This window comes from Phyllostomus discolor, chromosome 7, assembly GCF_004126475.2.
Source record: "Phyllostomus discolor isolate MPI-MPIP mPhyDis1 chromosome 7, mPhyDis1.pri.v3, whole genome shotgun sequence".
Classification (NCBI taxonomy): domain Eukaryota; kingdom Metazoa; phylum Chordata; class Mammalia; order Chiroptera; family Phyllostomidae; genus Phyllostomus; species Phyllostomus discolor.
The window spans coordinates 96105499-96131573 of NC_040909.2; the positions used below are offsets into that span (position 1 = coordinate 96105499).

Below are 26075 nucleotides of genomic sequence, written 5' to 3' on the forward strand. Positions count from 1 at the left end.
ACCAAGGCACATCATAATTACATTACTCAAAATTAAAGAGAAGGAGAGAACCTTAAAAGGAGCAAGAAAAAAGGAGACAGTTACCTACAAAGGAGTTCCCATCAGACTGTCAGCTGATTTCCCAAAAGAGACCTTACAGGCAAGAAGGGGCTGGAAAGAAGTATTCCAAGTCATGAAAGGCAAGGACTTACATCCAAGGTTGCTCTATCCAGCAAAGCTTTCATTTAGAATGGAAGGGCATATAAAGTGCTTCTTAGATAAGGTCAAGTTAAAGGAGTTCATCATCATCAAGCCCTTATTTTATGAAATGTTAAAGGGACTTATCTAAGAAAAAGAAGATAAAAAACATGTATAGTAAAATGACAGTAAACTCACAATTATGAACAACCGCACCTAAAACAAAAACAAACTAAGCAATCAGCTAGAACAGGAGCAGAACCACATAAATGGAGATCACATGGAGGGTTAGCAACAGGGGAGTGGGAGGAAGGCGGGGGGAAGGTATGGAGAATAAGTAGCATAGATGGTAGGTAGAAAATAGACAGGGGGAGGGGACGAATAGTATGGGAAATGTAGAAGCTAAAGAACTTATGACCCATGGGCATTGAACTAAAGGGGGGGAATGTGGGTGGGAGAGGGTGTGCAGGGTGGAGGGGAATGAAGGGGGGGTAATGGGACAACTGTAATAGCATAATCAATAAAATATGTTTTAAAAAACTGTGCTATACTAGATTAAAAAAAAAAGAGCTCAAAGAAAAGAACTTTAAGCCCAGAATACTAGAACCAGCAATAAAAAGTTCTCAGATTTAAAAACAAACAAACAAAAAACATGAAAAAAACCTAAGGGAGTGGGCAGGGATAGGAGTAAAAGACAGAAAATTGTACCAGAACAACAATTAAAATTTTTAAAGACAAAAAATAACTAAGAATTTACCAATAGCAAATCTGTGGCTAAAGGAAGACATAACAGCAATCAAAGAGTAAAATAAAGAATCTTGGATGAAGGAACACTAGTAGCCAAAAGGATGAATAATTACGATAAACTCTTCCTTAAAATTTTTGAGTCTTATAAATTATGTTTGACAATTAAAGCAAAACTATAATGTCTGATGTGGTTTTCAGTGTACATTTACGAAATACTATAAACGAAACAAAGCTGAAAGATATGTGGAGCTAGAAAACAATGGAACCAGTGGAATTAAACTAGGAAATCAGACAGTGTCCAACCATGATTATGAATTTGTCTTTTCCTTCTTCAGCTCTGTTGGCTCCGGTTATTAGTAACAGATAATTGGAAAAATCCAGAGACTAGGGCTAGACGGTACACTACTAAATAATTTGTGTGCCAAAGGAGAAGTTTCAACAGAAATTTTAAAATACACCTGAATGTAAATGAAAATACAGCATATCAAAATTTGTGGGAAACATAATGCACAGGGAAATTTATAGCATTAAATGCATACATTAGAAAGAGGAAAAGTCTCAAATCAATATCTTAGCTCTTATGTCAAAACTCAAAGCAAGTCCCTGGCTGGGCAGCTCAGTTGTGGGTTCAGTCTCTGGTCAGGACACGTATAAGAAGCAACCAATGAATGCATACATGGGTAGAACAACAAATTAATGTTTCTCTCCTCTCTCTCAAATCAATACATTAAAAAAATTTTTTTTTAAAGAAACCCTGGCCAGGTGACCCAGTTAGTTGGGGCATCATCCTACACACCAAAAGGCAGTTGGGGTGCTTATGGAATGCAACTATGTGATCAGTGTTTCTCTCTCTCTCTCTCCCTCTCCCTCTCTCCCCCCATTCCCTTCCTTCCTCTATAAAATCAATAAACATATCCTCAGGTGAGGATTAAAAAAAAGAACTCAAAAAGGAAGAAAATAATAAAAGTAAGATCAGAAATTGTTGAAATTGAAAACAGGAACACAATAAAATAAACAAGAAAGGAAAAGGTACTTTTTTTAAAGGTCAGTGAAATTGACAAATTTTTGTCAAAACTGACAAAGAAAACAGAGAGAAGGCACCTATGACCAATATTAGGAACAAAACAAGGTATAGATAGCTACAGATCCTGTAGACATCAGAGGAATAATACTTAAGTATGATACATTAGATGACATAGACAAAAAAAACTCACAAACTTCCACAATTTACCTAGTGTGAAACAGATTATTTGAGTAGCCCTGTAACTATTAAGGAAATCGAATTCATAATTTTTAATTTTCCCCAAAAGAAATCTCTAGGACCAGATGATTTCACTGGAGAATTTTACCAAACCTTTAAAGAAAGCACAAACACCATTTCTACACTATCTTTTTCAGAAAGTAGAAGATGTGGAACATTTCCCTATTTATTTTATGAAGCTAATATTACCCTGATACCAAAACCAAAGAAAATACAAAAAAAAATAAATAAATAAAAAGCACTGACTGGTAGTTCTTCTTAATATGAAAACAAAATTTCTCAACAAAATATCAACAAGTGGAATTTCAACGACATATGTAATATACATGTACATAAAACATATGCATCATGGCTAGATGGAATTTGTTCCAGGCATGCAAGGCTGGTTCAGTATTCAAAAGCCACACAGTATAACCCACCATTTTAATAGGGTAAATAGGAAAAACCACATAATAGCAGTCAATGCAGAAAAAGCATTTGACAAATTCAACACCCACATGTTTTAAAATGCTCAAAAACTAAGAAAGAAAAGAATTGAGAAGGTCTTCCTTAGATTGTTAAAGACTGTAAAAAACCTACAGCTGACATTATACTTATTGGTGAAAGGCTGGATACTTCATCCCTTAGATCAAAAACAAGGCAAGAATGCGTGCTCTTAACATTACTTACCATATTGGTGGAAGTCCTAGCCAGTGCAGTAAAGGAAATAAAGGCACACAACTCAGAAAAAAAGAAAGAAACTTTCTTTGTGTGTATGACATGACTGTCTCTGGAGGAAATCCCAAGGAATTCACATACACACACACTAGAGGTGAAATGTTGAGTTCAGCAAGGTTACAGGATACAAGACAAATACAGGGTGGGGCAAAAGTAGGTTTACAGTCATTGTGTTTCCATATCAACAACTGTAAACCTGCTTTTTCACTCCACCCTGTATAGAAAAATATTTCAGTATACTAGCAGTGAACATCAAAATTTAAAAAATAACACCATATTCTATATAGTCACAAGGGAAAAAAGAAATACCTATATATAAATCTAAAAATAATATGCACAGGCCATATATGGTGATAACTACAAAACATTGGTGAAAAATTAAGATTAAATAAATGGATAGACATACTGTGTTCATTGTTTGAAATACTCAACCTGGTAAAGATTTCACCTCTCTGTGAATTGATATACAGATTTCACTCAATTCCTAACAAACAAAATCCAGTAAGAGTTTATAGGTATCTCACAATATTAATATAAAATATATATAGGAAGACTGAGGAATTATGTAAAATAGCTAAAACAACTTTGGAAAAGAAGAATAAAGTAGAAGAATCACTATTTGATTTCAAGTCTTATGTAGCTGTAGTCATTGAGAATGTGATACTACTGAAGGGATAAATACCTCAGTGGAACAAAATGAAGAATCCATAAATAGACCCACAGAAATATGCCCAACTGATTTTTAATGAAAAGTACAAAAGCAATTCATGAAGGATATCTGCTTATACAAATGGTGCCCTAGCAATTGAATATCCATAGGCATAAACAAACAAACAAATAAATAAATAACCTATCACACCTTATACAAAAACTAATTTCTATTTATCTGTTAGAGTAACGAGCAAGAAAATAAATCTTCAGAATCTGGCACTAAGCTTGCTTGTCACTGAAAGCATGATCCATAAAAGGAGAAATTGATAAATTAACCTTTAAAAAATTTTGAATTGTCCTGGTAAGATAAAAAGACAGCCTACAGAGTGGGAGAAAATACTTGCAAAACAAATATCCAACTAACAACTAATATCTAGAATAAAGACCTCTCAAAACTCAAAAAGACAACTACTCTGTATGGAATTGGAAAGATCTGGTTGGAAGATGAGTTTTACATTTACCAAAATAACTAAGAGAAGAACTTTAAACATGGGTTAAATATTAGATGTTTTGCACTTTAGTGAACCAACCAGTATTTTTTAAAAACAAAAACTGAGTTAATTCATGACTCCTATGCATTGTCAGACTTTAAAACACAATTAAGTACATGATTATGTAAAGAATATTTGTACAGTACACTTTTATTTGTTGGTTTATTTTTGTACATCATTTGTATTAAAGCATTTTGGTGGGCTCACAATAAGATTGAAGGAATTACTATTGAAAATCAATTTAAATTGTGTCACCATTTTGAAAAGTGAATCCATATATACATCATCTGGCTTTAGAAGTTATCACCACTTTTACAATTTTGTTTTATTATGTTCCCTGATTTTTTTAAGCAAATTCCAGAAATATATTACCTATAAATATTTCAATAACAGTAATTTTAAAAAGTATATAACCATAGTACCATTATTATAGCTAACAAAATTAGCAATGTTAATTCCTTAATACTATTGACATGATCTGAATAGCACCCTTTTAATTTCATTCAATTAATGATGGAACACAAGTACTTAGGGCCTTTTTTGGAGGCGGGGATCAGGGAAGACTAGCAGAAGATAACTAAGGAAAAGATAAGTCTTTCTCCTTCAGGAAGGTGGAAGAAGGACAACTAAGCCAACCTTTATCAGGCATCTGCATTGTGATAGGCACATAGCACCAGTTTCTGTGGCAGGAAAGCCAAGGCCTCAATGGGAAACTACATAGCTCATAAAATGACAACATATTATCTCTGGGATTCAAGCAAGAGTTAATCTGCTAGAATTAAATCAAAAGAGGAGTCTTGATGAAATATGAGAGATAAATGTTAGTATTACAGGGTTCATAGATTCTTGATTACTTAATGATTTAGATTTGAGGCTGAAGAATATAGGAATTAATTTTATGGAAATTTGTTCTAAGTGCTATACCTTATGTGTTAGCTTTCTAAGGACTTGTATTTGCCTAATTATGCCAACCTCCATGGCAGAGGCAATTTGCACACTGGGTAGAAACTTGAGCTGTGTGCTCAGATAGGAGTTTATCCTCAGCTTACTGCTTGAACTTGGAGGACGACCTTCCTGTAGGAGAGCTGGTCATGTGAGGAGTTTTAAAGAGTAAGGAAGGTATCCTAATGACTCATCTTAGTCATCTAGTGAGAGGGTTGGTCACTGTGTGGACAGTTCATAGAAAGTCATTGTCCTCATTTTGTATAATCTATTGAGAATTATCAGTCTGTAGTCAATCCTTGCCTCTTGTGTGCAGAAAAAAAGTTGGCCAACCCCTGTAGTTAAAAAATAAAACAAAACAAGAAACAAAAGAAACCCTCTTAAAATGCCATGTTTAAATGTAAATTATTTTAAAAATAATTATGTTAGAAGGTAGAATGATTTAATACAAATGTCAGTGTCCTGATTATGGACCATCTGACTAAGGGTTCTTTTTAGAAATTTAAAACTACATGATTATTCATTAAGGTTAAACATAACTGGTACATTATCCCTTTCTGTTTAGAACTAGACCCATTTCCTTTTGCTCTTGTGCTGTAGTCTGTTTTTATATTTCAGCTAAGATCTAGTTACTGCAATTAGTATAATGCAATTAGAGACCATAAAGTTTAACTCTTGTGTTTCCTTCCAAGAGATTGGATAATTTGCAGCATGCAGTAACACCTTTTTTCCCAGCATTAGTGCAGTTGTTGCTGAAAATAGATTTACTTTTAATCTGTAGATCTACTGATTTACTCACCTTACTGATTTAATCCAGGAAGGCTCTGTTGATGGGGAGAAGGGCCAGAGATGGTGTTAGAGAAAAGTATACAGGATAGCTTCCACCACGAAGAGTGATCTGACCCAAAACGTCAGTAGTATCAAGATTGAGAAACATTGAGCTATATATAGGATACAATTCAAATCAGTGAAGTAAAGAACTAACAAGCCAGCATAGTACATGAATGCTCTTTACTCATTTAGTTGTAGATGGGATGGTAAATAATTTTGATCTTTAAAGTGCTTCATTTCAATGACAACCTGGGGAAGAAAGTGAAGAGTGAAGACTGCAAAGTACTGTTATGTGACACCCCTTCTGTTTTATGGGCTTTCTCTGACTTGTGAATTCTATAGTGAGTATCCTCAACTGTTTCAGTCTCTTCCTGATGATGTTGTCACCTGCATCCAAGTTCATTAAATTCCTACTAAGCTTCTCCATTTCACTTCAGGCTCCCATCATACCATCATTCAGTACTGTTAGAAGGTGTTGAACTTGATATCTTCCTTTAACTGTAGCCTCTGAATTTATGATGCTGATCTTTTTTTCCCCCCATTTCTCACCCGAGGATATTTTTTTAAATTGATTTTAGAAAGAGAGAAGGGGGGGGACAGAGAGAAAGAGAAAGAGAGAGAAGCATTGATCAGTTTCCTCCTATATGCATTCTGACCCAGAATTGAACCCACAACCCATGCATGTGCCCTGACTGGGAATCAAACCTGCAGCCTTTTTGGTGTATGGGATGATGCCCCACCCAACCGTGCCACCCAGCCAATGTTATGCTGCTGATTTTTAACAGGGATCATAAATTAAAAATGGCACCCAAAACTCTACTTTCAAATTCTTTAAAAAAAAAAATTCCTGAAGAGTATAAAAAAAAAGATAACCTAGTCTTCTTAAACTACATATTACTTACAGAGGTAGGAATTTCTGAAACTAAATCTATTTAGTAGATAGGTATAGTTTTATGTTTATAAAAATCATATAACATTAATACCACGTGCGCAATATACACATACAGACATTTATATACACACATAGAACTCTATGCACATAAAAACTCTGTTATGAAGCTGATATGGTACATGAGTGTTATGTTTTGTTTTGTTTTTATTTATTTACTTTCAGGTAGGGGAAGGGAGGGAGAAAGAGACGGAGAGAGATATCAGTGTGTGGTTGCCTCTTGAGTGCCCTTACTGGGGACCTGGCCCATAGCCCAGGCGTGTGAGTCAAACTGGTGTGACCCTTTGGTTCTCAGGCCGGCACTAAATCCACTGAGCCACACCACCCGGGGCCATAAGTGTTATGTTTAAGTTTATTTGTTTTTAAACTGTAAGTTATAATTTTCAAACTACAAGTTATAATAAGGGAATTCATTTTTTTCTGTGAAGTGGATTTTAATCATTTTTATATAACTTGGGGTGGCTCCAAATGTGCTATTACCATTTATCCTTTTTTGTAACTCACTGAGGAAATATATCCATAAATGTGATTGTAGAAGCACACCCTAGAGTTCATCTTCTAAATGTCAATGAAATTAAAAAGCCAATTTCAACCAAAATATTCTTGTCTATATGGTATTTTTATAGTAATACAAGATCAGAACTCATTCCTTTACAGTTTCAATTCCCATTACTACTGATTTTTAAACATAATATTTGGATGTTCTACACATAGTGCACAGCATGCAGGGGGGGAACCGCCTGTCATTTACTCAAGTTATATTTATGCTGAATGTGCAGAGCATTTATAGTGTCATCACATTTTATATTAGGAATACAAGGTTCAGGCTCTTTTTTGTCTAGTTGACAAAAAATGATTTTGACTTCCATTTTACTAAAGATTTTGCTGATGAGCAAATAAGAACCAACCGTGTGACCAGCAGTAATTTTTTAAAATTTTTTATTGATTTTTAGAAAGAGGAAGGGAGTGGGGGAGACATCGGTTATTCCACCTATTTTTGCATTCATTGGTTGATTCTTGTATGAACCTTGATTGGGTTGAACCCACAGCCTTGGTGTGTTGGGATGACACTCTAACCATCTGGGCTCCCCAGCCAGAGCTTATTTTTTATTAATTTTGACTTTTCATTTTCAAGTACAAGTTGAAGGTTACTAAGGACACCAAGCTATCATGTCTGCCTGATAACTGTCCTCGCTGCCCATCAGGTTCACAGCTCCTCAGCTGCTAATCTCTGGCAGTTCATTCTAGAACCACAACTTTGTTTAGTCCTACTCTCCAGGGTCCAGAAGGATCTGTCCTGTGACCTATCCTTGGACAGACTGAGGAGTTGCTGTGAAGGTCATGAGGAGCTCCTTCTCCTGTCACTGGAATCCAGTGATCTGTATTGCACACATGTGGCGTCAGCATTTAGAAGAGTGTCTCATAAGTGGAAAATTTCTTTCAGAAGTATTTTCAGTTGGTTGAAACACATCAAGTACCTGAAATGATAATGCTGTTGTGTATTTGTATGGTGGTTGTCGAAGAAGTTCTTTTACATAAGTTATCCTCATTTTCCCTAGAGGATTCTAACCCAGGGGTTTCAGTTCCCCATCCATTCCCCTTTTTGTTGTGCTACACAGTGGAGAATAGTAATACTGAAGGTTAGTCTCTGCTTTGAGGGGCATTAAATAAAACTACTTCTGCATAGTCAGACGAGTTTAGGAGGAGTTGGACAATGTCCCCTCCCTTTTCAAAAACACAATTTACAATAGTGTTAGTTTTTGAGAACCTACTGTTAAGAAACTTGTTGACATTTATGTAACCCAGAGATTTCCGCATGTGATTTAGGCATTTCCCCAAAAAATAGAATTAGGGGTGGGGAACACATAACACCTGAAGGATTGGTGTTTCTTCTCTTTTGCTTATTCTCTTCATGGTGGCATACAGATTTTGCAGTGGGAGATGTGAAGACTACTTTGTTTTTAAGCTCAGAATGTATCATAAAAATTTTTTTCCCAAACAGTTGTTTTTAGAGCAGTCCTTCTCAAACATGAATGTGCATTCCAATGCATTCCTAGGAGTCCTGTTAAAATGCGGAGTAGGATTCAGTAGGCCTGAGGTGTGGCCTGAGTCTTTGATTGGAACCAACTCTCAAGTGACATTGATGCTACTGCTCATGGGTTCACTCTGAGGAGTATAGCACTGTGAAGAATCTGGCAAAGTCCTTTCCCATCTTCTCAGAGATGTTATTTCTTCAAACCTTCTCATCATCTTCACCCTCTTCTTTCCAACTGATTCTTGGCTCTTGGCATATAATTACATAGTCATGTTCAGCTATCTTAAAAATAAAAATGGATTGTTCCCACTTATGGATATGTCCTCTTCTAGCTTGTAGTAAACTCTGTATTCATTTCCTCATTTTTTTTCTCACCTTCGTGACTTCCTCTATCATGGCCAGGGTCACACTGCACCACCCAATTGCCACACCTAATAACTGCTTTTCTGTTCTTACCTTAACCAGTCCTATGGGGATATTTGACACTTTTGACTACTATTAGATAAACTTCCCCTAGCTACATGATACCATTTTCTCCCCTTCATGCCTCTCTAGCCTTCCCAGAACTTCTTTCCAGCTCTTTCTTTCGTGTTGAAATGTCACCTAAATTCATGACTTCAGATACCCATCTTAGGTTGTATGTTCAGCTCCACATTGACCATTGCTGCCTGGACATCTCTGTAGGAGTGGTCCTTGGACCCTCCCAGTGTACCACATGCAGATTGAACTGACAGCCCTTCTCTGGTCTGCAAATCTTCAGTATCCTACGTTCTAGGGCATTGCCTTTCTCTGACCCCTTTACAGTCATGTATTCAGTCAACACATAGCACTTTCCACTTGTATCTTACTGTTTCTACCTGTTAAATATCTCTCCAAATTGTCCTTCCTTTTCCACAATTGCCTCCCAATTAGACTTCCTGTTTTTATTTTTCTAATCCTCTACACAGTTTCTGTGAGTTCTTTCTAAAAATGAAAATTGAATGTCACACTCATTTTATTAAATCATGTCGTGTTTCTCCACAGCTTCAGAATCAAACTCCTTTGCTTAGAATACAAATCTCTATCTGCCAACTCTCCACAGCATGCTCTCCATATTAAACTAAGAGCCGTCAGCTGTACCCTCTGCAGAAAGTGTTCTGTGTACCTGAAATCTTCCTTCCTCCTCAATCCTTCAAGCATAATCGAGTCTGATGCCTCCTCTTGGAATGACACATGGCATACCTCCCTGCCTGCCCCCACCACCACCTACCACAAACGCAGGCACACACAATCAGAATGTATGTGTTCCGTTCTCTGTATTCCCTCCCGTATCATCCTGGGCATGAATTTATCTTAGCTCAGCGACGACATTTGTTTTTTGGGTTGGCTCAACATAGGGGCAGAATTCCTTGAAAACAGACTGTCTTTTCATCTCTATGTCCCTAACACTAGCACAGTTTTCCCCCACATAGTAAATAAATGTTTGGCTGGTTCATTTATGTAATTAGTTTTGCTCCTCTTCCATCAGTCTTCTGTCAGGTTATACTTGGGTCCTACTTCTTAACATGTAGGTGGAATTTTGTCCTGAACCTTTGCCCTAAGCTTTCTAAAACCCTATGAAATTTTTGAAAACCCCCAAATTGGCTCCACCTTTGATCAGAGCTTCCTCTAGCAGTTGTCTGGGGTCTTCATGCTTTGAAAGGTTTCTTTAGACCCAAGGTTAGATAACTGCAGCAAAAAATTGTACCCCAAAAATGATGTATTTACTTCTGTACTTCTTTACCTGTTTTCTCTGTGCCTTTTTCCTCTAAATGAACATTTTATTTCTTTGGATTTATACATTGCCAAAACTTAAAATACTGTATTTCCTCTGGGACCTAAAGGTAATTACACTATAAATAATGGTTAAATTTCCCATTTCCCAAACATTGTCACTTTGTCCAATATTCTTCATGATCTCTTAGCCATTTGATGGGTTATTTTTTTCATACATTCAATTTTACTTAAGATCAGAAATTTATGTGAACCAGAAAAATATATAAACATCAAAAATTGAGGCAAAAATCTAGTATTTAAAAATATCTTAAAACAATGGAAAAATCAGGGCTGGAAATTCCTGGCTGAGCTGTTAAAAATACTAAAGATAGAGCCAAGATGAAAATCCAGCCAGCTGATCCAAAAACAGATTGCAGAAACCTGCCAAGTCATCTGAACTGACATCAGATAGGTGAATTTCTGTGTCTAAGGAAAACAACGTGACTTGATAAGACTTCAGTAACTAAAAAGACCAATTTCAAGGCCCCTTGCCAGGACTTGAGTCCTGTTCCAGTACTTGAAGATCTACAGACTTAATTTGCATTGAGAACACATCTTACTTGCCTTGGCCTGTGTTGTCAGGGTTAAGAGTACCACAGGACTTTTCACTGGAAATCTAACCTGACCTTCCCAGGCTTGAGGGCAGTTGGTAGATTTTGCTGACTATCGGCAGCTTCTCAATCTTTATTTAGCCATCCCCCCTGGGGAACTCTCAGAATAATCCAAAGCAAACTAATGTAGAAAGTTACATTCATCTCCTCTACTTTTAAAGAAGAATAGCTAAACTTGACTGAAGAAAATCATGCTGATACATGCATATCACACACACACACTCACATATTTATCTGTAGTCTATATTCATAGGCACACAATTATATAGATCATCAACTACCAAGACTTTCCCACATGTGTGACATTAGCATTTGAATTAAACTCTTCATTTCATCCTTGGAACTTGATTTTCTTCCTTTTTTATTTATCGCAATTCACAGCATACCCTTCCATCTCAGTCATTTAAGCCGAAAGTGGGGTCCTTTAAACACCTCACCATTCTTACCCTGCTTAATAAGTCCTGCTAATTTCTCCAAAGTAGATACTGAGTTTGATCTTTGCTTTCCATACTTGTTGCCACTGCTTTAATTTGTCAGGCTTTTTATGTCTTACCTGGATTATTATTCTAGACCCCTTGCTGGTCTCTTGCCAACTTCATTCCCTCATAATTCGTCCTATAAAACCAACCTCTAATTTTGTCCCCTGCCCGCTTCCTGCCTTTTCAGACTCCTTTTCCTTGATGTCTAGTGAGCCACCTCTCTGACCTCATCCCACATGTCTGTCTGTCCCCACTTCCAGCGTAACTGAGCTTAAAGTCTGCCTCTCTGTCCTAAATACTCTTTTGTCCATTAATGTTCCTAATAAATGAGCGGGAGCTAAATTATTTTTCAGGCCTTCATTCCTGGGGTATTCTCTGTTTTTTTACCCTCAAGTAGTCCCTCCATGTTACCCCTCTAAACAGCTATTGTGAAGTTTCCGTACTGTTTCAGTTTTGGATTTACATCTATCCTGTACCATGTCTTTGAGGTTAACATCTATTCTGTACCATATCTTTGAGGTTAAAGATACTTATATTTACCTGAGTATACATGGTGCCTGGTACAGGTCACATACTCAGCAAATGCTTGTTGAATGAAAGAACTAAATTACTAAGGAATTAAACATATCTGTGTGTTACGTCTGACCGAAAATAGGAACAGGAAATTCTTAAATACTATTATCTCTCAAACTGTCCTAACTTAATTGTTCTGGCTTCTTCCCCCATTTATTTCCCTGGTAAAATTGATCAAGATTTGTTTAGGCTACCTCTTTTCCTTTTTAATAAGCATTCACTGGTGATATTAATTTTTGTAAAGGGAAGGAAGAACACATAGGATGAAGATAATCACAAAAATGACATACTTCTCAAAATAATTTCTAACTAGAAGGTTTTTGAGGAATGTGAGTTGTTTTTTATCTTTTTCCTTTTCTTTTTAAAAAACCTTTATTAATTTTGAAGCGAGAAAGGAATATAGGAAGGAAGGGAGGAACGAACATCAATTTGTTTTTCCACATATTTATGCATTCATTGGTTGATTCTTGTATGTGCCCTGAGGATTGAACCTGAAACCTTGGCATATATCAGGACGACATTCTAACCAAACGAGCTACCCAGCCAGGGCTGAAAGCATGCTGTTCAAATCAGTAGATTTAGCAATGGCCCTCTTTATTTTAATTTAACACAGGAAACTTGGTATAAGACAAAGAAAAGCAGAATAGCTCTGCTTTGGAATTAAGGGGTGCCTTGGGAAATGAGGGGAAAAGAAGAAAAAAATGGTTCTCCCTCTTTGGGCTCTCTGCTTTCTGCCTCATCCCCAAGAGGTGGCCCTTGTAGGATTTCCATTAAATGTAATTTGAAAGCTACTATGTATATTGGATGATGTGTGTATGAGTCTTCTCCCACTGAAGCTAAATCAAATAGAACATTTTATTTTATTTTTAAAGATTTTATTTATTTATTTTTAGAGAGAGGGGAAGGGAGGGAGAAAGGGAGAAAAACAATCAGTGTGTGGCTGCCTCTCACAAGCCCCCTAGTGAGGACAACCCAGGCATGTGCCCTGACTGGGCATCCAACCAGCAACCCTTTGGTTCATAGGTGGACGGACACTCAGTCCACTGAGCCACACCAGCCAGGGCTAAAATGAGAACAGTTTAAAGTCACAGAATTTGAAGGAGTTTTGTATTTAAACTGCCTAGTCTTGAATTCTAATGTTCTTTTCCCAAGAGACTTTCCTATGTTTTTGTGTAATGCTTAGGTCTGATCTCAATATATTTTGTTCTTTAGCTCTCACTGAACAAAGTACATATTGCTAATTTACTTCTTTAATGTTCAGTTTTATTTAATCAAGAATTAATTTTACTGCCCTGGCTGGTGTAACTCAGTGGATTGAGTGCGGGCTGCAAAGCGGAGTGTCACAGGTTTGATTCCCAGTTAGGGCACATGCCTGGGTTGCAGGCCATGACCCCCAGCAACCACACATTGATGTTTCTCTCTCTCTCTCTCTATTTCCCTCCCTTCCCTCTCTAAAAATAAATAAATAAAATCTTTACCAAAAAAAAAGAATTAGTTTTAGCCCTGGGTAGTATGGGCTCAACTTAGCTAAAGCAACATCACATAAACCAAAAGGTCACAGGTTTGATTCCCCGTCAGGGCACATGCCTAAGTTGCAGGTTCTGTCTCCAGTCAGGGTGCATATTAGACGTAACTGATCGATGTTTCTCTCTTCCCCTCCCCTCCTCCCTTCCTCTCTAAAATCAGTAGGCATGTCCTCAGGTGAGGACTTAAAAAAATCTCAAAAAAATTAATTTTAAGTCACCAAAGAGCATTGATCACTGTTCCTCTCCTTTTTAGTCTGCAGTGTCTCAGGGCACATTCACACTTAGCGCCTGTACCCTCTTCTTTTGTTTCTCACATGTCACTGCACTGAAATATTCATGATGATGGAACCTAACATGCATCCAGTACTACATGGCAAGCAGTAGTTTCATTGTGTTACATTCATGAATGTGTTATATTCATCTTCCCAACAGTTCTGTGGAGTAGGCACCATTATTATCCTGAGTTTACAGGGAAATTAAGCAGTGGGTCCAAAGCAATACATACAGTAAGAGTGGCACTGGGGTTTGAACCTAGACAGCCTGGTTCGAGAGCCCCATCCTGAACCTCTCTGCTAACCTTAGAGGTATAACTTCACAAACATTTTCTTGAAAAGCAAATTGAAAGAAAATGAAAGGAAATTAAAATTCATTTACTTATTTCTATACAAATTTTTAATTTTTTTCAGAAATAATGAACACCTATGTAATTTATTTAAAAGTGTCTATCACATAGTAAGTACTTAGTAAATATTGGTTATTATTAGCTTTGGCAAAATGGACACCTATAATATCCATAGCATTGTTAGCAATTGACAAGAAAATTAAACAGCATTCTAGTTATCTTATGTTTCCCAGTTCTAGGAGAAAACTAAAAAGTCACTTATTTTACAGGGTACTTTGTCTCTAGCATCTGTTCAAGATGTTTAAATAAAACTAAGATACTTTGATTTATTTTGAATTCTTGCCTTATAGACACTGTAATTTTTATCTTTCCACCAGGTGGCAGCATGTTTCATTAGGAAATAATTTAAATGCCACTCTGTAGTAGAATTTCAGTATTTTGCCTTAAAAACTGTTAAACCATAATTAAAATAAAAATTTTTGCCCCTACTCCCTCTCATCAGCTGTGAAGACCCTCGTAGTACATTGTCCGTGGCCTACAGCCAGACCTGCTTTAGTTGTGCCCTGCACACAGTTTCCTTATGTTGGCCAGTGCAGAAAGTGTATTTTCCCGCATCTTCAACAGCAGTTTAAGCCCTTTTGCCTAGATTCTCCCAACTAAATTGTTTATTTCAGCAGCAGTAGGAACTATATCCTCTCCCTGTATCTTCCATAGTACATAGATACAATTTAATAGGTACCCTTGGGTAAATGATATAGGTAGGATATACATAAGCTTGTGTGTTTGCCTAATATGTATTTGAATCATAATGCATTTCTAGTTTTTGTTATGTTTAATTTGTGGTATAAAAGTCCCTGAAATTTTACTTAAGTTTAGATATTACCAGGACCATTCAGATAACTACTGCCAAGGGTTGAAAGATTAGTGTCTGAGGTGGAAGGCTATTAATGGCTAATGAAGGTAAAGGACTGAACATGGCAGTTAATCAAAGTGGGGCAAAGGGGGAGAAGTAATGGTAAAATGAAGAGAGTCAGGCTCCTGGTACTGGAGGGGGCACTGCATGGGAAAGCCAGAGGCTCACCAAATTGAGTTGGCTGCAAGGAAACCTTTTTATACTTTGTAATCATGAATCTGCCTAAATATTTGTTTCACAGTGCTGATAATGCAGTCCTTTGACATCATTTTCTCAGCAAATATTTTTTTCTGTTTCATGACTGATTAATATTTGGATTGGCTATATGTGAAATGTGACATATATAGATATAATTTTTTATGGATATAATGTTTTTATCATTCTAGCTTATGCATCACAAAAACTGTAATGATATTTAGGGTGTCATGTTTTAAAAGTTTTGCACTAACTAATGTTAAACATTTTCTGTAGGTATGTCTTTAGCTTGCTCTTTTTTTTATTATAAAGAAATAAGTATTCCAGATAGATTTTTTTAATCTTACTCTTGTAAACATTAAACCTTATAAGAGTAACAATAGAAGTTTTTTAAAACATATTTTCTGTTTCTTATGTTAAATGGCAAATGCTGGGCTTCTGTCCTGTATGACTTGGATCATCGTCTCTAACACTCGTACTCAGCCATCAGGAGCTGTCTGCACAAGTCTGCTGCTGCCATGTGCAAGTTCCCCAGTGCCTCTTCCCCTCAATCCACATCCATTCTTCCCCACTCACCACGCACACAGACACGCCCCTCGAGCCTGCTCTCTTTATGTAAACCCCTCGCCCTAATCTGCTTCTATAGCTTAGGAAATAGAAAAACTGTTTTAAATTGTCTAAAGTTGGGAGGAATTTTAAGTTAAGACTGTCTTGCTAAACCATGAGCTTTTAATATAAAGCCTTTGTAGTATCTTTTTAGTCAACTTATTGCTAATTTCCTCTTCTTTTTCTGTGTTCTAGAGGTATTTTCGATTGTTATGTATCTGCCTTGAAATATATATATGGGGTTTGATTTTTTAGTAACTAGAGTGAAATATGAAATTAACAAAAATTTTGGCCAATTATTGTAAAAGATATGTATCTCTTGTCTTTCTGAGTTCTTGAGATGCTTTGCAGCTTTAGTGGATAGATAATTGTAACACCCAAGGCTCTTAGAAATTTCATTTGATCTCTGTCTAATAAGCTTTAATGTTCATTATATTTGGGAACTGGATAATTTCAGTTCATAGCCACACACTTTTAAAACAGGTATACTAATGTCTACATTTGTCACATTGGGTTTTAAACTCTGAGGATTTATTGAAATTGATCACTTATTAATTACTTAATAATATTTTTTGCTATGATACAGATAAAACAATCCATTTATATAGTATCTCCTATAATAAGTGCTATGTAGGTAATAACGATTAGTAATGACATGGAAAATTGTATGTACCAGCTTTTTAAAGCCACTTTTTAATGTGATTCATCAACAAATTAGCAAAAAGTCTGTTTATTTACATAAATTAGCATATTGTGTGACTTTTAAAACAAATTTTCTATATGGAGTTATAACTTACTTATGCGACCTTGTAGTTCTAGTGTTCTAGTGAAATATACACATGTGGGTGCCCCTATAGGGAATTCCAACCCTGTGAATCTATGAATCTGTTGACTTCAGTATTTAGTTAGCCTGCTTTCTAAGCCCATCACCATAATTGACATGTTATTGGAAATAAAGTTAAATTTTTCCGTATTTATCAGGATAACTTTAATTTTAAGGAATGTAGATCAATTCATAGCTGGCTAAAAGCCAGTTTCTCCTTCACTTTAACTGCAGCACACTCACTTTCAGAGTGCCTTGTGAGTCTGCAGTGATTAATTCTTCTCATTATTTTGCTGCAAATTCTCATGACCCTCTCTGATGATTCGATCAGCCACTTAGAGTTTATGCATATTCATATCTCTGTGCTCCTGCTGCAGTCATTCACGTCTCCTTCACTGACTGGTGTGTTCTTGGTGCAGTAATTGAGCTGCAGTAGATTGATTACTCTGGGGAGCTGTAAGGCCTTTAAAGGTGAAAACATATCAGTCCTGTTAATTAGGAAACAAAAGCTCTGGTGGCAAGTTCAGCAGTCAAATATTTCCAGTATTGAAAAGACGAAAGGTATGATTTGTTCTTCTCCATGAACCCTGTTTACTTTTCAAATTTTGAATTAAGTCTGTATCAATGGTAGTGAAGAATATATTTCTTTATGGATTTTCAGAGAATGTTAATTAAAGAAGACCTTACTTATTAATACAGTATTTTGTGATCTCTCATCTGCGAATTTAGAAACACCTTCCATAATATTGGCAATGTTTACATGAAATATTTTAATATTTTGTATACCTATAGAATGTATGCAGATTAATTTTGTTACTTAGAGATTTAATTTGGTTACAGTGATCTAACACTAATTTTGTCAATTTAGTAGTGTGCTGTATGGGAAAAGTGTGAAACTTCATTCAACGTGGCATAGAAGTTGAGCTGCCATTTTATCTCTTCATCATAAACATCCCTTGATTTTTCCCTCTTAAACTGTATACTGAAGAATACATCATCTTGGCAAAAGGGGTTTTGTGTGGAACAGTCACCATCAAAAGTACACTAGTTTCAACATGGAAGTTAATGCAGCTGTATACCTAGTTGACAGGTTTTTCTCATGTGTGCTGTTCTCACGTTGTGGTGTTCCCCGCCCTGCCATACATTTTTCTCTTGAAGTGTAATTCACATACCATAAAATTTATCCTTTTAAAGAGTCCGATTCAGTGGTTTTAGTATATTCATAATGTTGTGCAACCATTACTACTAATTCCAGAATATTTTCATCACCCCAAACAGGAACCCCACACTGACAAACAGTCGCTCCTCAACCCCCACCTCCTTCTCTTAACCCCTGACAACTAGTAATCTACTCTTCCTTTCTACAGACTGACCTCTTCGAACATTTCATATGAATAGAACTGTACTATATGTGGTCTTTTATATCTGGCTTCTTTTACTTGGCATGTTCTTAAGGTTTATCCATATTCAGTATGAATCAGTACTTATTTTTTTTTATGGCTGAATAAAATTGCATTTATGGTCATACCACGTTTTAGTTTTCGTTCATTAGTTGATGAACATTTTTGTTGTTTTTACTCTCTGGCTCTTACTGCTGATAATACCCATGAACATTCACATGCATTCTTGCTCAGTTCTTGTTCTTGGGGTGGGGGGAGAAGCTTTCACTCTTTACCACTGGGTATGTTAGTTGTGGGTTTTTCTTAGATGCTATTTACCAAGTTGAGGAAATTCCCTTTCTACTTTGTTGAGTGTTTTTATCATGAAAGGTTGTTGGTTGTTGTCAAATGCTTCTTCTGCATCTATTAAAACGATTATGTGGTTTTTGTGCTTTATTCTGTTACTATGGTGTATTACATTAGTTGATTTTTCTTATATTGAAATTTATGATATTCTATAGAGCTTTTATGTACTGTTCTTTTACTATATTGTGGTTTTCAATAACTTGAACCAATTTCTCTACTTTATATTTCAGGCATTTATTAATACAGCAAAAGAAATTTATGAAAAAATTCAAGAAGGAGTCTTTGACATTAATAATGAGGTATATACATATAAAAATATTGACTAATATTTTTATGCTTTTTTAAAAAATATAATGATTTGTTGTTCCACTTATTTATGCATTCATTGGTTGATTCTTATGTGTGCCCTGATAGGAAATTGAACCTGCAACTTTGGCGTATGGGGACAGTGCTCTAACCAACTGAGCTACTTAGCCAGAGCTTATGCTTCTTTTTTTATTTTATTCTTTCAAGTATAGCTTACATTTATTATTATTTTGCATTAGTTTCAGGTGTACAGCATAGTGGTTAGATAGTTGTACAACTGAATTTTAATTACAACTTAGATTCATGATTTTATATTTATTTTTAATTCATGAAACAGATATGTGGTGTCAGTTCATACATTAGTTTCTAATCATCTATCTGAAAATTCGTTGGATGTTCTGTAATAGTTAAATGTTTATGTTCTACTAGAGCATCACTTTATCTGTGCAAACAGATTAAAGTAAGTGACCCTATCCATTTACTGTAAGCAAGGCAAAATAATATAAATCCTCCAAAGAGAGAAGGAAACCCACTTTCACCCACATGTCCATATGGTGTCATCTGCTTTGGGGAATAATTTTCTAGTTGTGTAAGTGTAATGCATGTACTATGTTACTAATGCAAGATGCTCTCCCTGTTGTCTGGTATGAAAGTAGGAAATACCCAATTTGGAAGTGACTCCCACTAAAGCACAGCATATTTTCAGGAAACTAAATGAATATATATAATTGGCAATTGGCACTGGTTTGGTTTTCTTATGGGGTTTTTTGATAATTGTTGTTGTTGTTGTTTGTTTTGTAAAATTATTTTGAGCCAGTTTTGGTCAACATGATTAGGATAAAATATTGAAGCATACAGGTCTGAGTGTTTACCAGTGGTCATCTTTTTACTGTGTGGTTGGGGTAGCATATTATTTACTGTTACATAAACATTTTTACTTTTATATTAAGACTTTTTGCTTCCAAGAGAAAAAACTCACCGCCGTCGCAGTTAGGAAAGCATTGTGTTAGGGAGCCATTGCATGGGTGTCTCTTGATGTATACATAAATGAGGGTGTTCATTATTTGCTTCAGTGTTCTTTGCTAAAACTAAACAACAGTTTGCCTAAGTTTTCCAAAAAGTATTTGTTTTCATTTGGAGTGTTGTGGTTTCTAAATCCTATCTCCTAGATCTTGAGTTAATTTAAAGGCAACACCATTCAGAGACCAATGCCATATAAATTGAACAGTAATTGAGCCTCTGTGTAAAAGTGCACGTTCATTGTTTCTGTCTGGTTTCATATAGTAGCTGACTGCTGCACTGTGCATGGTGCAGCTTTGACTGTAATGTGCTGTCAGGAGCCAACAGGCCGTGCGATTTATTTGGCCTAATGCCAAGCCTGACTCCTTGATTCCTCAAGAAGTTGCTACCAGCCCAGAGGGGGCAAAACCAATGAGCCATAGGGCATGCTTTTTATTAAAGAGGAGTCAAAAGAGCGAAAAGAAACCACATCAGCTGCTGTCAATACTGAGCTAGTGCCAGAAACCCCAAGGCTACTACTGTTGCAGAACAACTGCCAAGCACTATAAATCTGAGATTTACTGTGACGTAAAGTTTCCTTAAGAGCTTAATTTCTGAAGCTACTGTATTACTTTTCTCAAAGTGTTGTATTTTTAGGTAAAATCCACTTGAGGGAGTGAGGGTTAAGACATAAGTGTGAGTTTGATGAATGAAAGAACTGCTCTGTGTGTGGGTTCTTGGCAAGCTGCCATGTCTTTGGGGATCATAGAAATTATTGATGACACAGAACACTCATATGCCCTTAGCCTGTATAGCTGATTCAACATGGAAGAGAAATGCTGTCTAGAGAAAAGATTTGACATTGTATTAGAGCAGCATAGGCCTTACATATTTTTATCCTTTAAAGATGACCTGCAATGATTGTTTTAAACATTTTCTCCATTGTGAGAATTCCCTGAAAAGCAGCACTGTCTACTTTCTGTTTACCCAGTACCTGGTATGATAAAGAATTCTCCTCAGAAATATTTCCACAATGTTGTTTCTAAGAAAAAGAAAGATCCCCTAAAAAGGTTGTTTTAATTGTTGCAGAAATCTCCTTAATATTTTTCTGAGTTGTTAATAAAATTCTGTCATTAAGAATTAAATGGATTTTTATTGGATCCAGTTACATTTATTATCTTTTTGTCTTTTATTCCAGGCAAATGGCATTAAAATTGGCCCTCAGCATGCTGCTACTAACGCCACACATGCAGGCAATCAGGGAGGACAGCAGGCCGGGGGAGGCTGCTGTTGAGTCCGTTTTTACTGTCTTACTGCCCAAGTGGGGCCTACTCACTATTTCTTTCACCCTCTCCTGCTCAGCTGAGACATGAAACTATTCTAAATGGCTTTATGTCACAGAAGACTTTAATCTTTCAAATTCTTGTATAACTTTGAATAAATGGTTAACGTTCACTTAAAAAGACAGATTTTGGAGATTGTATTCATATCTCTTTGCTTTTGATTTCTAGGTCAATTGATGTGATTATTTTTGTTAAATGTTGTCTCGTGCCCTTACCTACGAACTGAATTATAGTAAACACTACAAAGTCATCTTGAGTATTTTAAATTGGTTTGTGTAGTTAGGTTTCCCAACACCTGTGGTTACCTAATGTTTAATAATAATGGAACTGTCCTCAAAAAGTTTGTCAATTTTCAAAGCTATAAGGAAAAGCAGAAGGATTCTTTTAATTCTGTATTTATCATTTACTTTCTGTATATATAGTTTAATAACCTGCTTGGGTGTAATTTGCCAAGCTTGAATTCATTAATGCATTTGCATAAACTCTGAACCATTTAGAGCTTAAGGCTACTGGAGCATTGTTAGAAATTGCTTGGACACTGAATTTTAAACTTTTTGACGTTGTTAGCAAGCATGTTCATCTTTTCTTGTCACTAGTCCAAGAAAAATATGCTTAATATACATTTTAAAGGCTATGTATATGTTAACCTGTTTTAATGCCAAAAGTTTGCTATTTGTCCACAATTTCTTTAAGACCTCTTCAGAAAAGGATTTGTTTGCCTTAACACTGTTGGGTAACAACACAGTAATGAACGAAATGGGCAAAAGCAAGAAGTCCGGACACCTAAGTGATTCCAAGAAGAATGAATGACTGTCCACGTTTAAATGCACATTATGAGGACTTTAATTTTTCCTTAAACACAATAATTTTTTTTTTATTCACATGATTTCTAAGTATTTTTCATGCAGGACAGTTTTTCAACCTTGATGTACAGTGACTGTGTAACATTTTCTTTCAGTGGTAGCCTATAATATTTAAAATATGGTAAGCATCTTGTCTGTTTTGAAGGGGATATGACAATAAATCTACCAGATGGAAGATCCTGTTAAAAAGTAGAAAAGCTTTAGTAACTTACTCAGTGTGGTGGTTTTATCTTTTTTTTTCCATTTCTTTTCTTGGTCTATAATGAAATTGTTATAGCAGTGCAAAATAAAATCCTATGTATAAAATTGTTCTTTATTATGACCACATCATTTTAAATGTATTTTTTTAATCTATCTATACCTTTCACACATATCTAAGCATATTTTTAAAGGGTCAGAATGTTTAACTCCCTTTTTTATTTTTACTTTTTTAAGATTTCATTTATTTATTTTTAGGGGGGGAGAGTGGGGGGAAGAAGAGGGAGAAAGAAAAAGAAACATTGACCAGCTGCCTCATGCATGTCCCCAACCAGGGACCTAGCCTGCAACCCAGGCATGTGCCCTGACCGGGAATCAAACCAGAAACCTTTCGGTCCACAGGCCAGGGCTCAGTCCATTGAGCCACACAAGGCAGGGAATCGCCCTTTTTAAAAATTTTGCTAAAATGTGATGAAACTCTTCACAATATTGAATTATTTTTGTTATGTTGATACAAGCAATATTTTCTACTTCTCAGCCAGCACAAAAGCACATTTAAACCATAAAAAAGCTCTATAAAGAAATCCTAAAAGATAAAACTAACTACTTTCAATTCACTCACGACTTCAATGTTGTACAGGTCCTCCTGAATGTTCAGCACTGCTCTTTTAAAGCTTTCACATTCCTCTTGTGCAAAGTCACCCACCTTAGTTTTGTTTTACCTTGCTCCTGGAAGGCAGAGGGGAAGGTGAGAGGAAATGGGAGTTTCTTGAGTATTTGTATTATAAGCCATTGTTTCCTTAAAGTTTTCATACCAAAACCATTGATCATACCATTTAGTGATGAGTTGAAAGAAATTAAGGCAACTAAGATTTGTTCTGCCAATTTGTTAAACCAAGAAAAGAGTGATTCTTTGGATGTTATTTTTAAACTGCTGTTAGCTTTTCCAGAAGTTTAATGTGATTCTTTTTCATGCTGTCTAGCCTAATTCTTTTATAAGTTGAGTATAATAAAAGCAACAGTGGTTAAAAAAAGAGAAAGACAAACTAGTACATGTACTATAATACTCTAAGAAAAGATAGTTCTCAAATACAGCGCTTACCACAGCAACCTTAACCTGCTTCACCTCTAGCTGGGGAGCAGGGGTGAGTAGTGTGAGCGGACTTCTCTCTAGTTTATTACCACTTTCTTTACATATCTCATCTACTTAAGTCAGTTGACAAAGCAGTATTACTGTCTGCTTTCTACTCTTTGCTCATTTTATTACCCCTGTCACAAGTAATGTATTGCAATAGCAGTGGCACATGCAATAGAATCTTTAATACTCTATAATTGAATCTTTAATCATTGATTAATTTTAGTAGCATAGTATGGATGTGCTTTAAGAGTTAGAACATCAGTCACTAAAAAAATAAATACAACTTTTAATGTCTCAACACATAACATTCCAAAATTGTAATCTTCATAAAGATAGTATTGCTGTTTGTCTTCTGAATTTGAGATAACTGAATGGACAGCAGGTTTTTGAAAGAGAAGCCTATAGTTAGATAAGCAATTCAACAGTACAAGGTGGGGCAAAAGTAGATTTACAGATGTGAGTACACAAGACAGTTTTGTTACTATTAATTATTGTATTATTTTCCAAACCAATGACTATAAACCTACTTTTGCCTCATCCTATACATGGAAACTTAATCTTTGTAGAGGTTTTTTGGTGTGTGTTTTTTTTTTTATTTTAAAATACCCTATTAGCAGGGAAAATGTCCATATTTATCTTCTAATATTCAAAAGGGTAGGAGTGTAACTAATACCAAAATGGGTCTAATCACTCAGAAAATAATTTATGTCCTGCTTTGGAACATGTTAAATACTGATTTTCTCATAGGTAGTCAACCCTGTTCATAAAAGATAACCCTGTTTCATAAAAAACTGACTATACAAAGAAACCAACATATCTCTACCTGTGTTTCTTAAAGAGTTTGTGCTTAGGGTTCAAAGGAAGATGGAATCTAACTTACAGCACAGCATCTCATACTGCATTGGCATGTAGTAGAGAATGGTCCATATTTGGTTGAAGTCATTATGGGAAACTAAAGTGCCAGTGTATATGTTCATTAGCTTTACAAAGTCATGAGGCCAACTCTTAAAAATTGAAGAACAAAGGACCGAAAGCCTAATAGGAAAAAAAAAAATGAGAAAACATAGTGAATTCCAAAAAAATATATAAAAATGTTCCAAGAGATACTTTTAAAATTCAAACATACTTGGGGAAATGCAAATTAAAATCTACTATTTCTTACCTATGAGAGTAGAAGAAGTTTAATAAAAGTATGATAGCACATTGTGTTCATGAAACACTCTCATGTTACTAATGAAAGTGCAAACTAGTACTGCCTTTCTGAATAAAAATTGGCAGAACCTAACAAAACCAAAATATGCTTTCACCTGTTGTGCCAGCAATCCCACTTGTAGGAAAACACCTCAGTGATGCCCCCCGACAGTGCAAAAGCACATACTCACAAGGTTGCTCCTTGCAGCATTGGTTGTAATTGCAAAATAATTGGAAATGACTTAAATATCTACTTAGGAGCACTCTCCTATAAAATAAACGTAAATCCACACAGTTCTTCACCAGTGCAAAAAGTAAGGAAGAGTTCTACGAACCGTCACGATTTCTAGGATATAGTGTCAAGTGAGAAAAGTGAAGTGCAAGAGAGTTTACCATTTTTCATGTAAGTAAAAAGGCAGTATAAAAAACGTACATCTATCTGCTCATCTGTGCAAAAGAAACAATAAACTAATGACGTGGGTTACCTACAGAGAGTGAGGGGGTACAGAGTGGACAGTGGTCGGGAATGGGGTATTTGGGACGAGTGATACCTTTCTCGAGTGTACATTTTTGTTTAGCTCTGACTCAGAACTATAGTAATGTTTCACATACTCCAAAAATAATTAAAGGCAAACATGATGTGGAGGAAACTCAAAATGAACTACAAACTAATGAATGAACCTATGTTACCAATGAGTTGACAGTACCACACTGACAGAGAGCAGGAAAGAAAACCAGCATACAGCCAGCGACTTTAGAAAACAGGATTTTGACTGTATAGTGTAAGGCTAAAGACAAAACGAACTATACACAAATACTGTAGTTAGTAAAGGGGATTGGGTTAGCACTTCTAAAACTACCTTTTCCTATTAAGATTGAGCAAATAAATGTGAATAATGAAATCCTTAAAGCAGAGGTTCTCGATGAAAAAGGACTTATAAAAGTTGGGAAGGGCACAAATGAATCCTGTGGTGTTGAGTTGGAATTGGAGATGTTAGGAACGTGAGGTTTTTACATGTACAGGTGTGTGGGGAAATACAAATCAGGGAGAGTGTGAGCAAATATAGGTAGGACCTAAAAGCAAAGACACCCAGTAGCAATGAGCGTACCTAGTACTCAGATACTGATTTCTAAATACCATTCTCCTATAAGGAAACTAGGCTCCTTGGAGGGATGGTTGATTCTAGGGCTGAGGCAGGGAAATTAGAAAATGGACCTGGAAATGCCAAAAAAGTAAAGTTATTTTACTTGTAAAATGAGAGGAGGAATCATATGTCAAAAGACAGGAG

The 26075-nt window shown here is 35.9% G+C and overlaps 1 protein-coding gene across 1 annotated transcript in view; it reads left to right on the forward strand.

The window, feature by feature from the left end:
• Positions 1-22565, forward strand: part of RAB2A (RAB2A, member RAS oncogene family) — an 89767-nt gene extending 67202 nt beyond the window's left edge. Inside the window, exons 7-8 of the mRNA XM_028533633.2 lie at positions 18979-19047; positions 21252-22565. Coding sequence (XP_028389434.1) covers positions 18979-19047; positions 21252-21347 — 165 coding nt within the window. The 3' untranslated portion in view covers positions 21348-22565. The remainder of the gene's footprint in view (positions 1-18978; positions 19048-21251) is intronic.
• The last annotated feature ends 3510 nt before the right edge of the window (positions 22566-26075 follow it).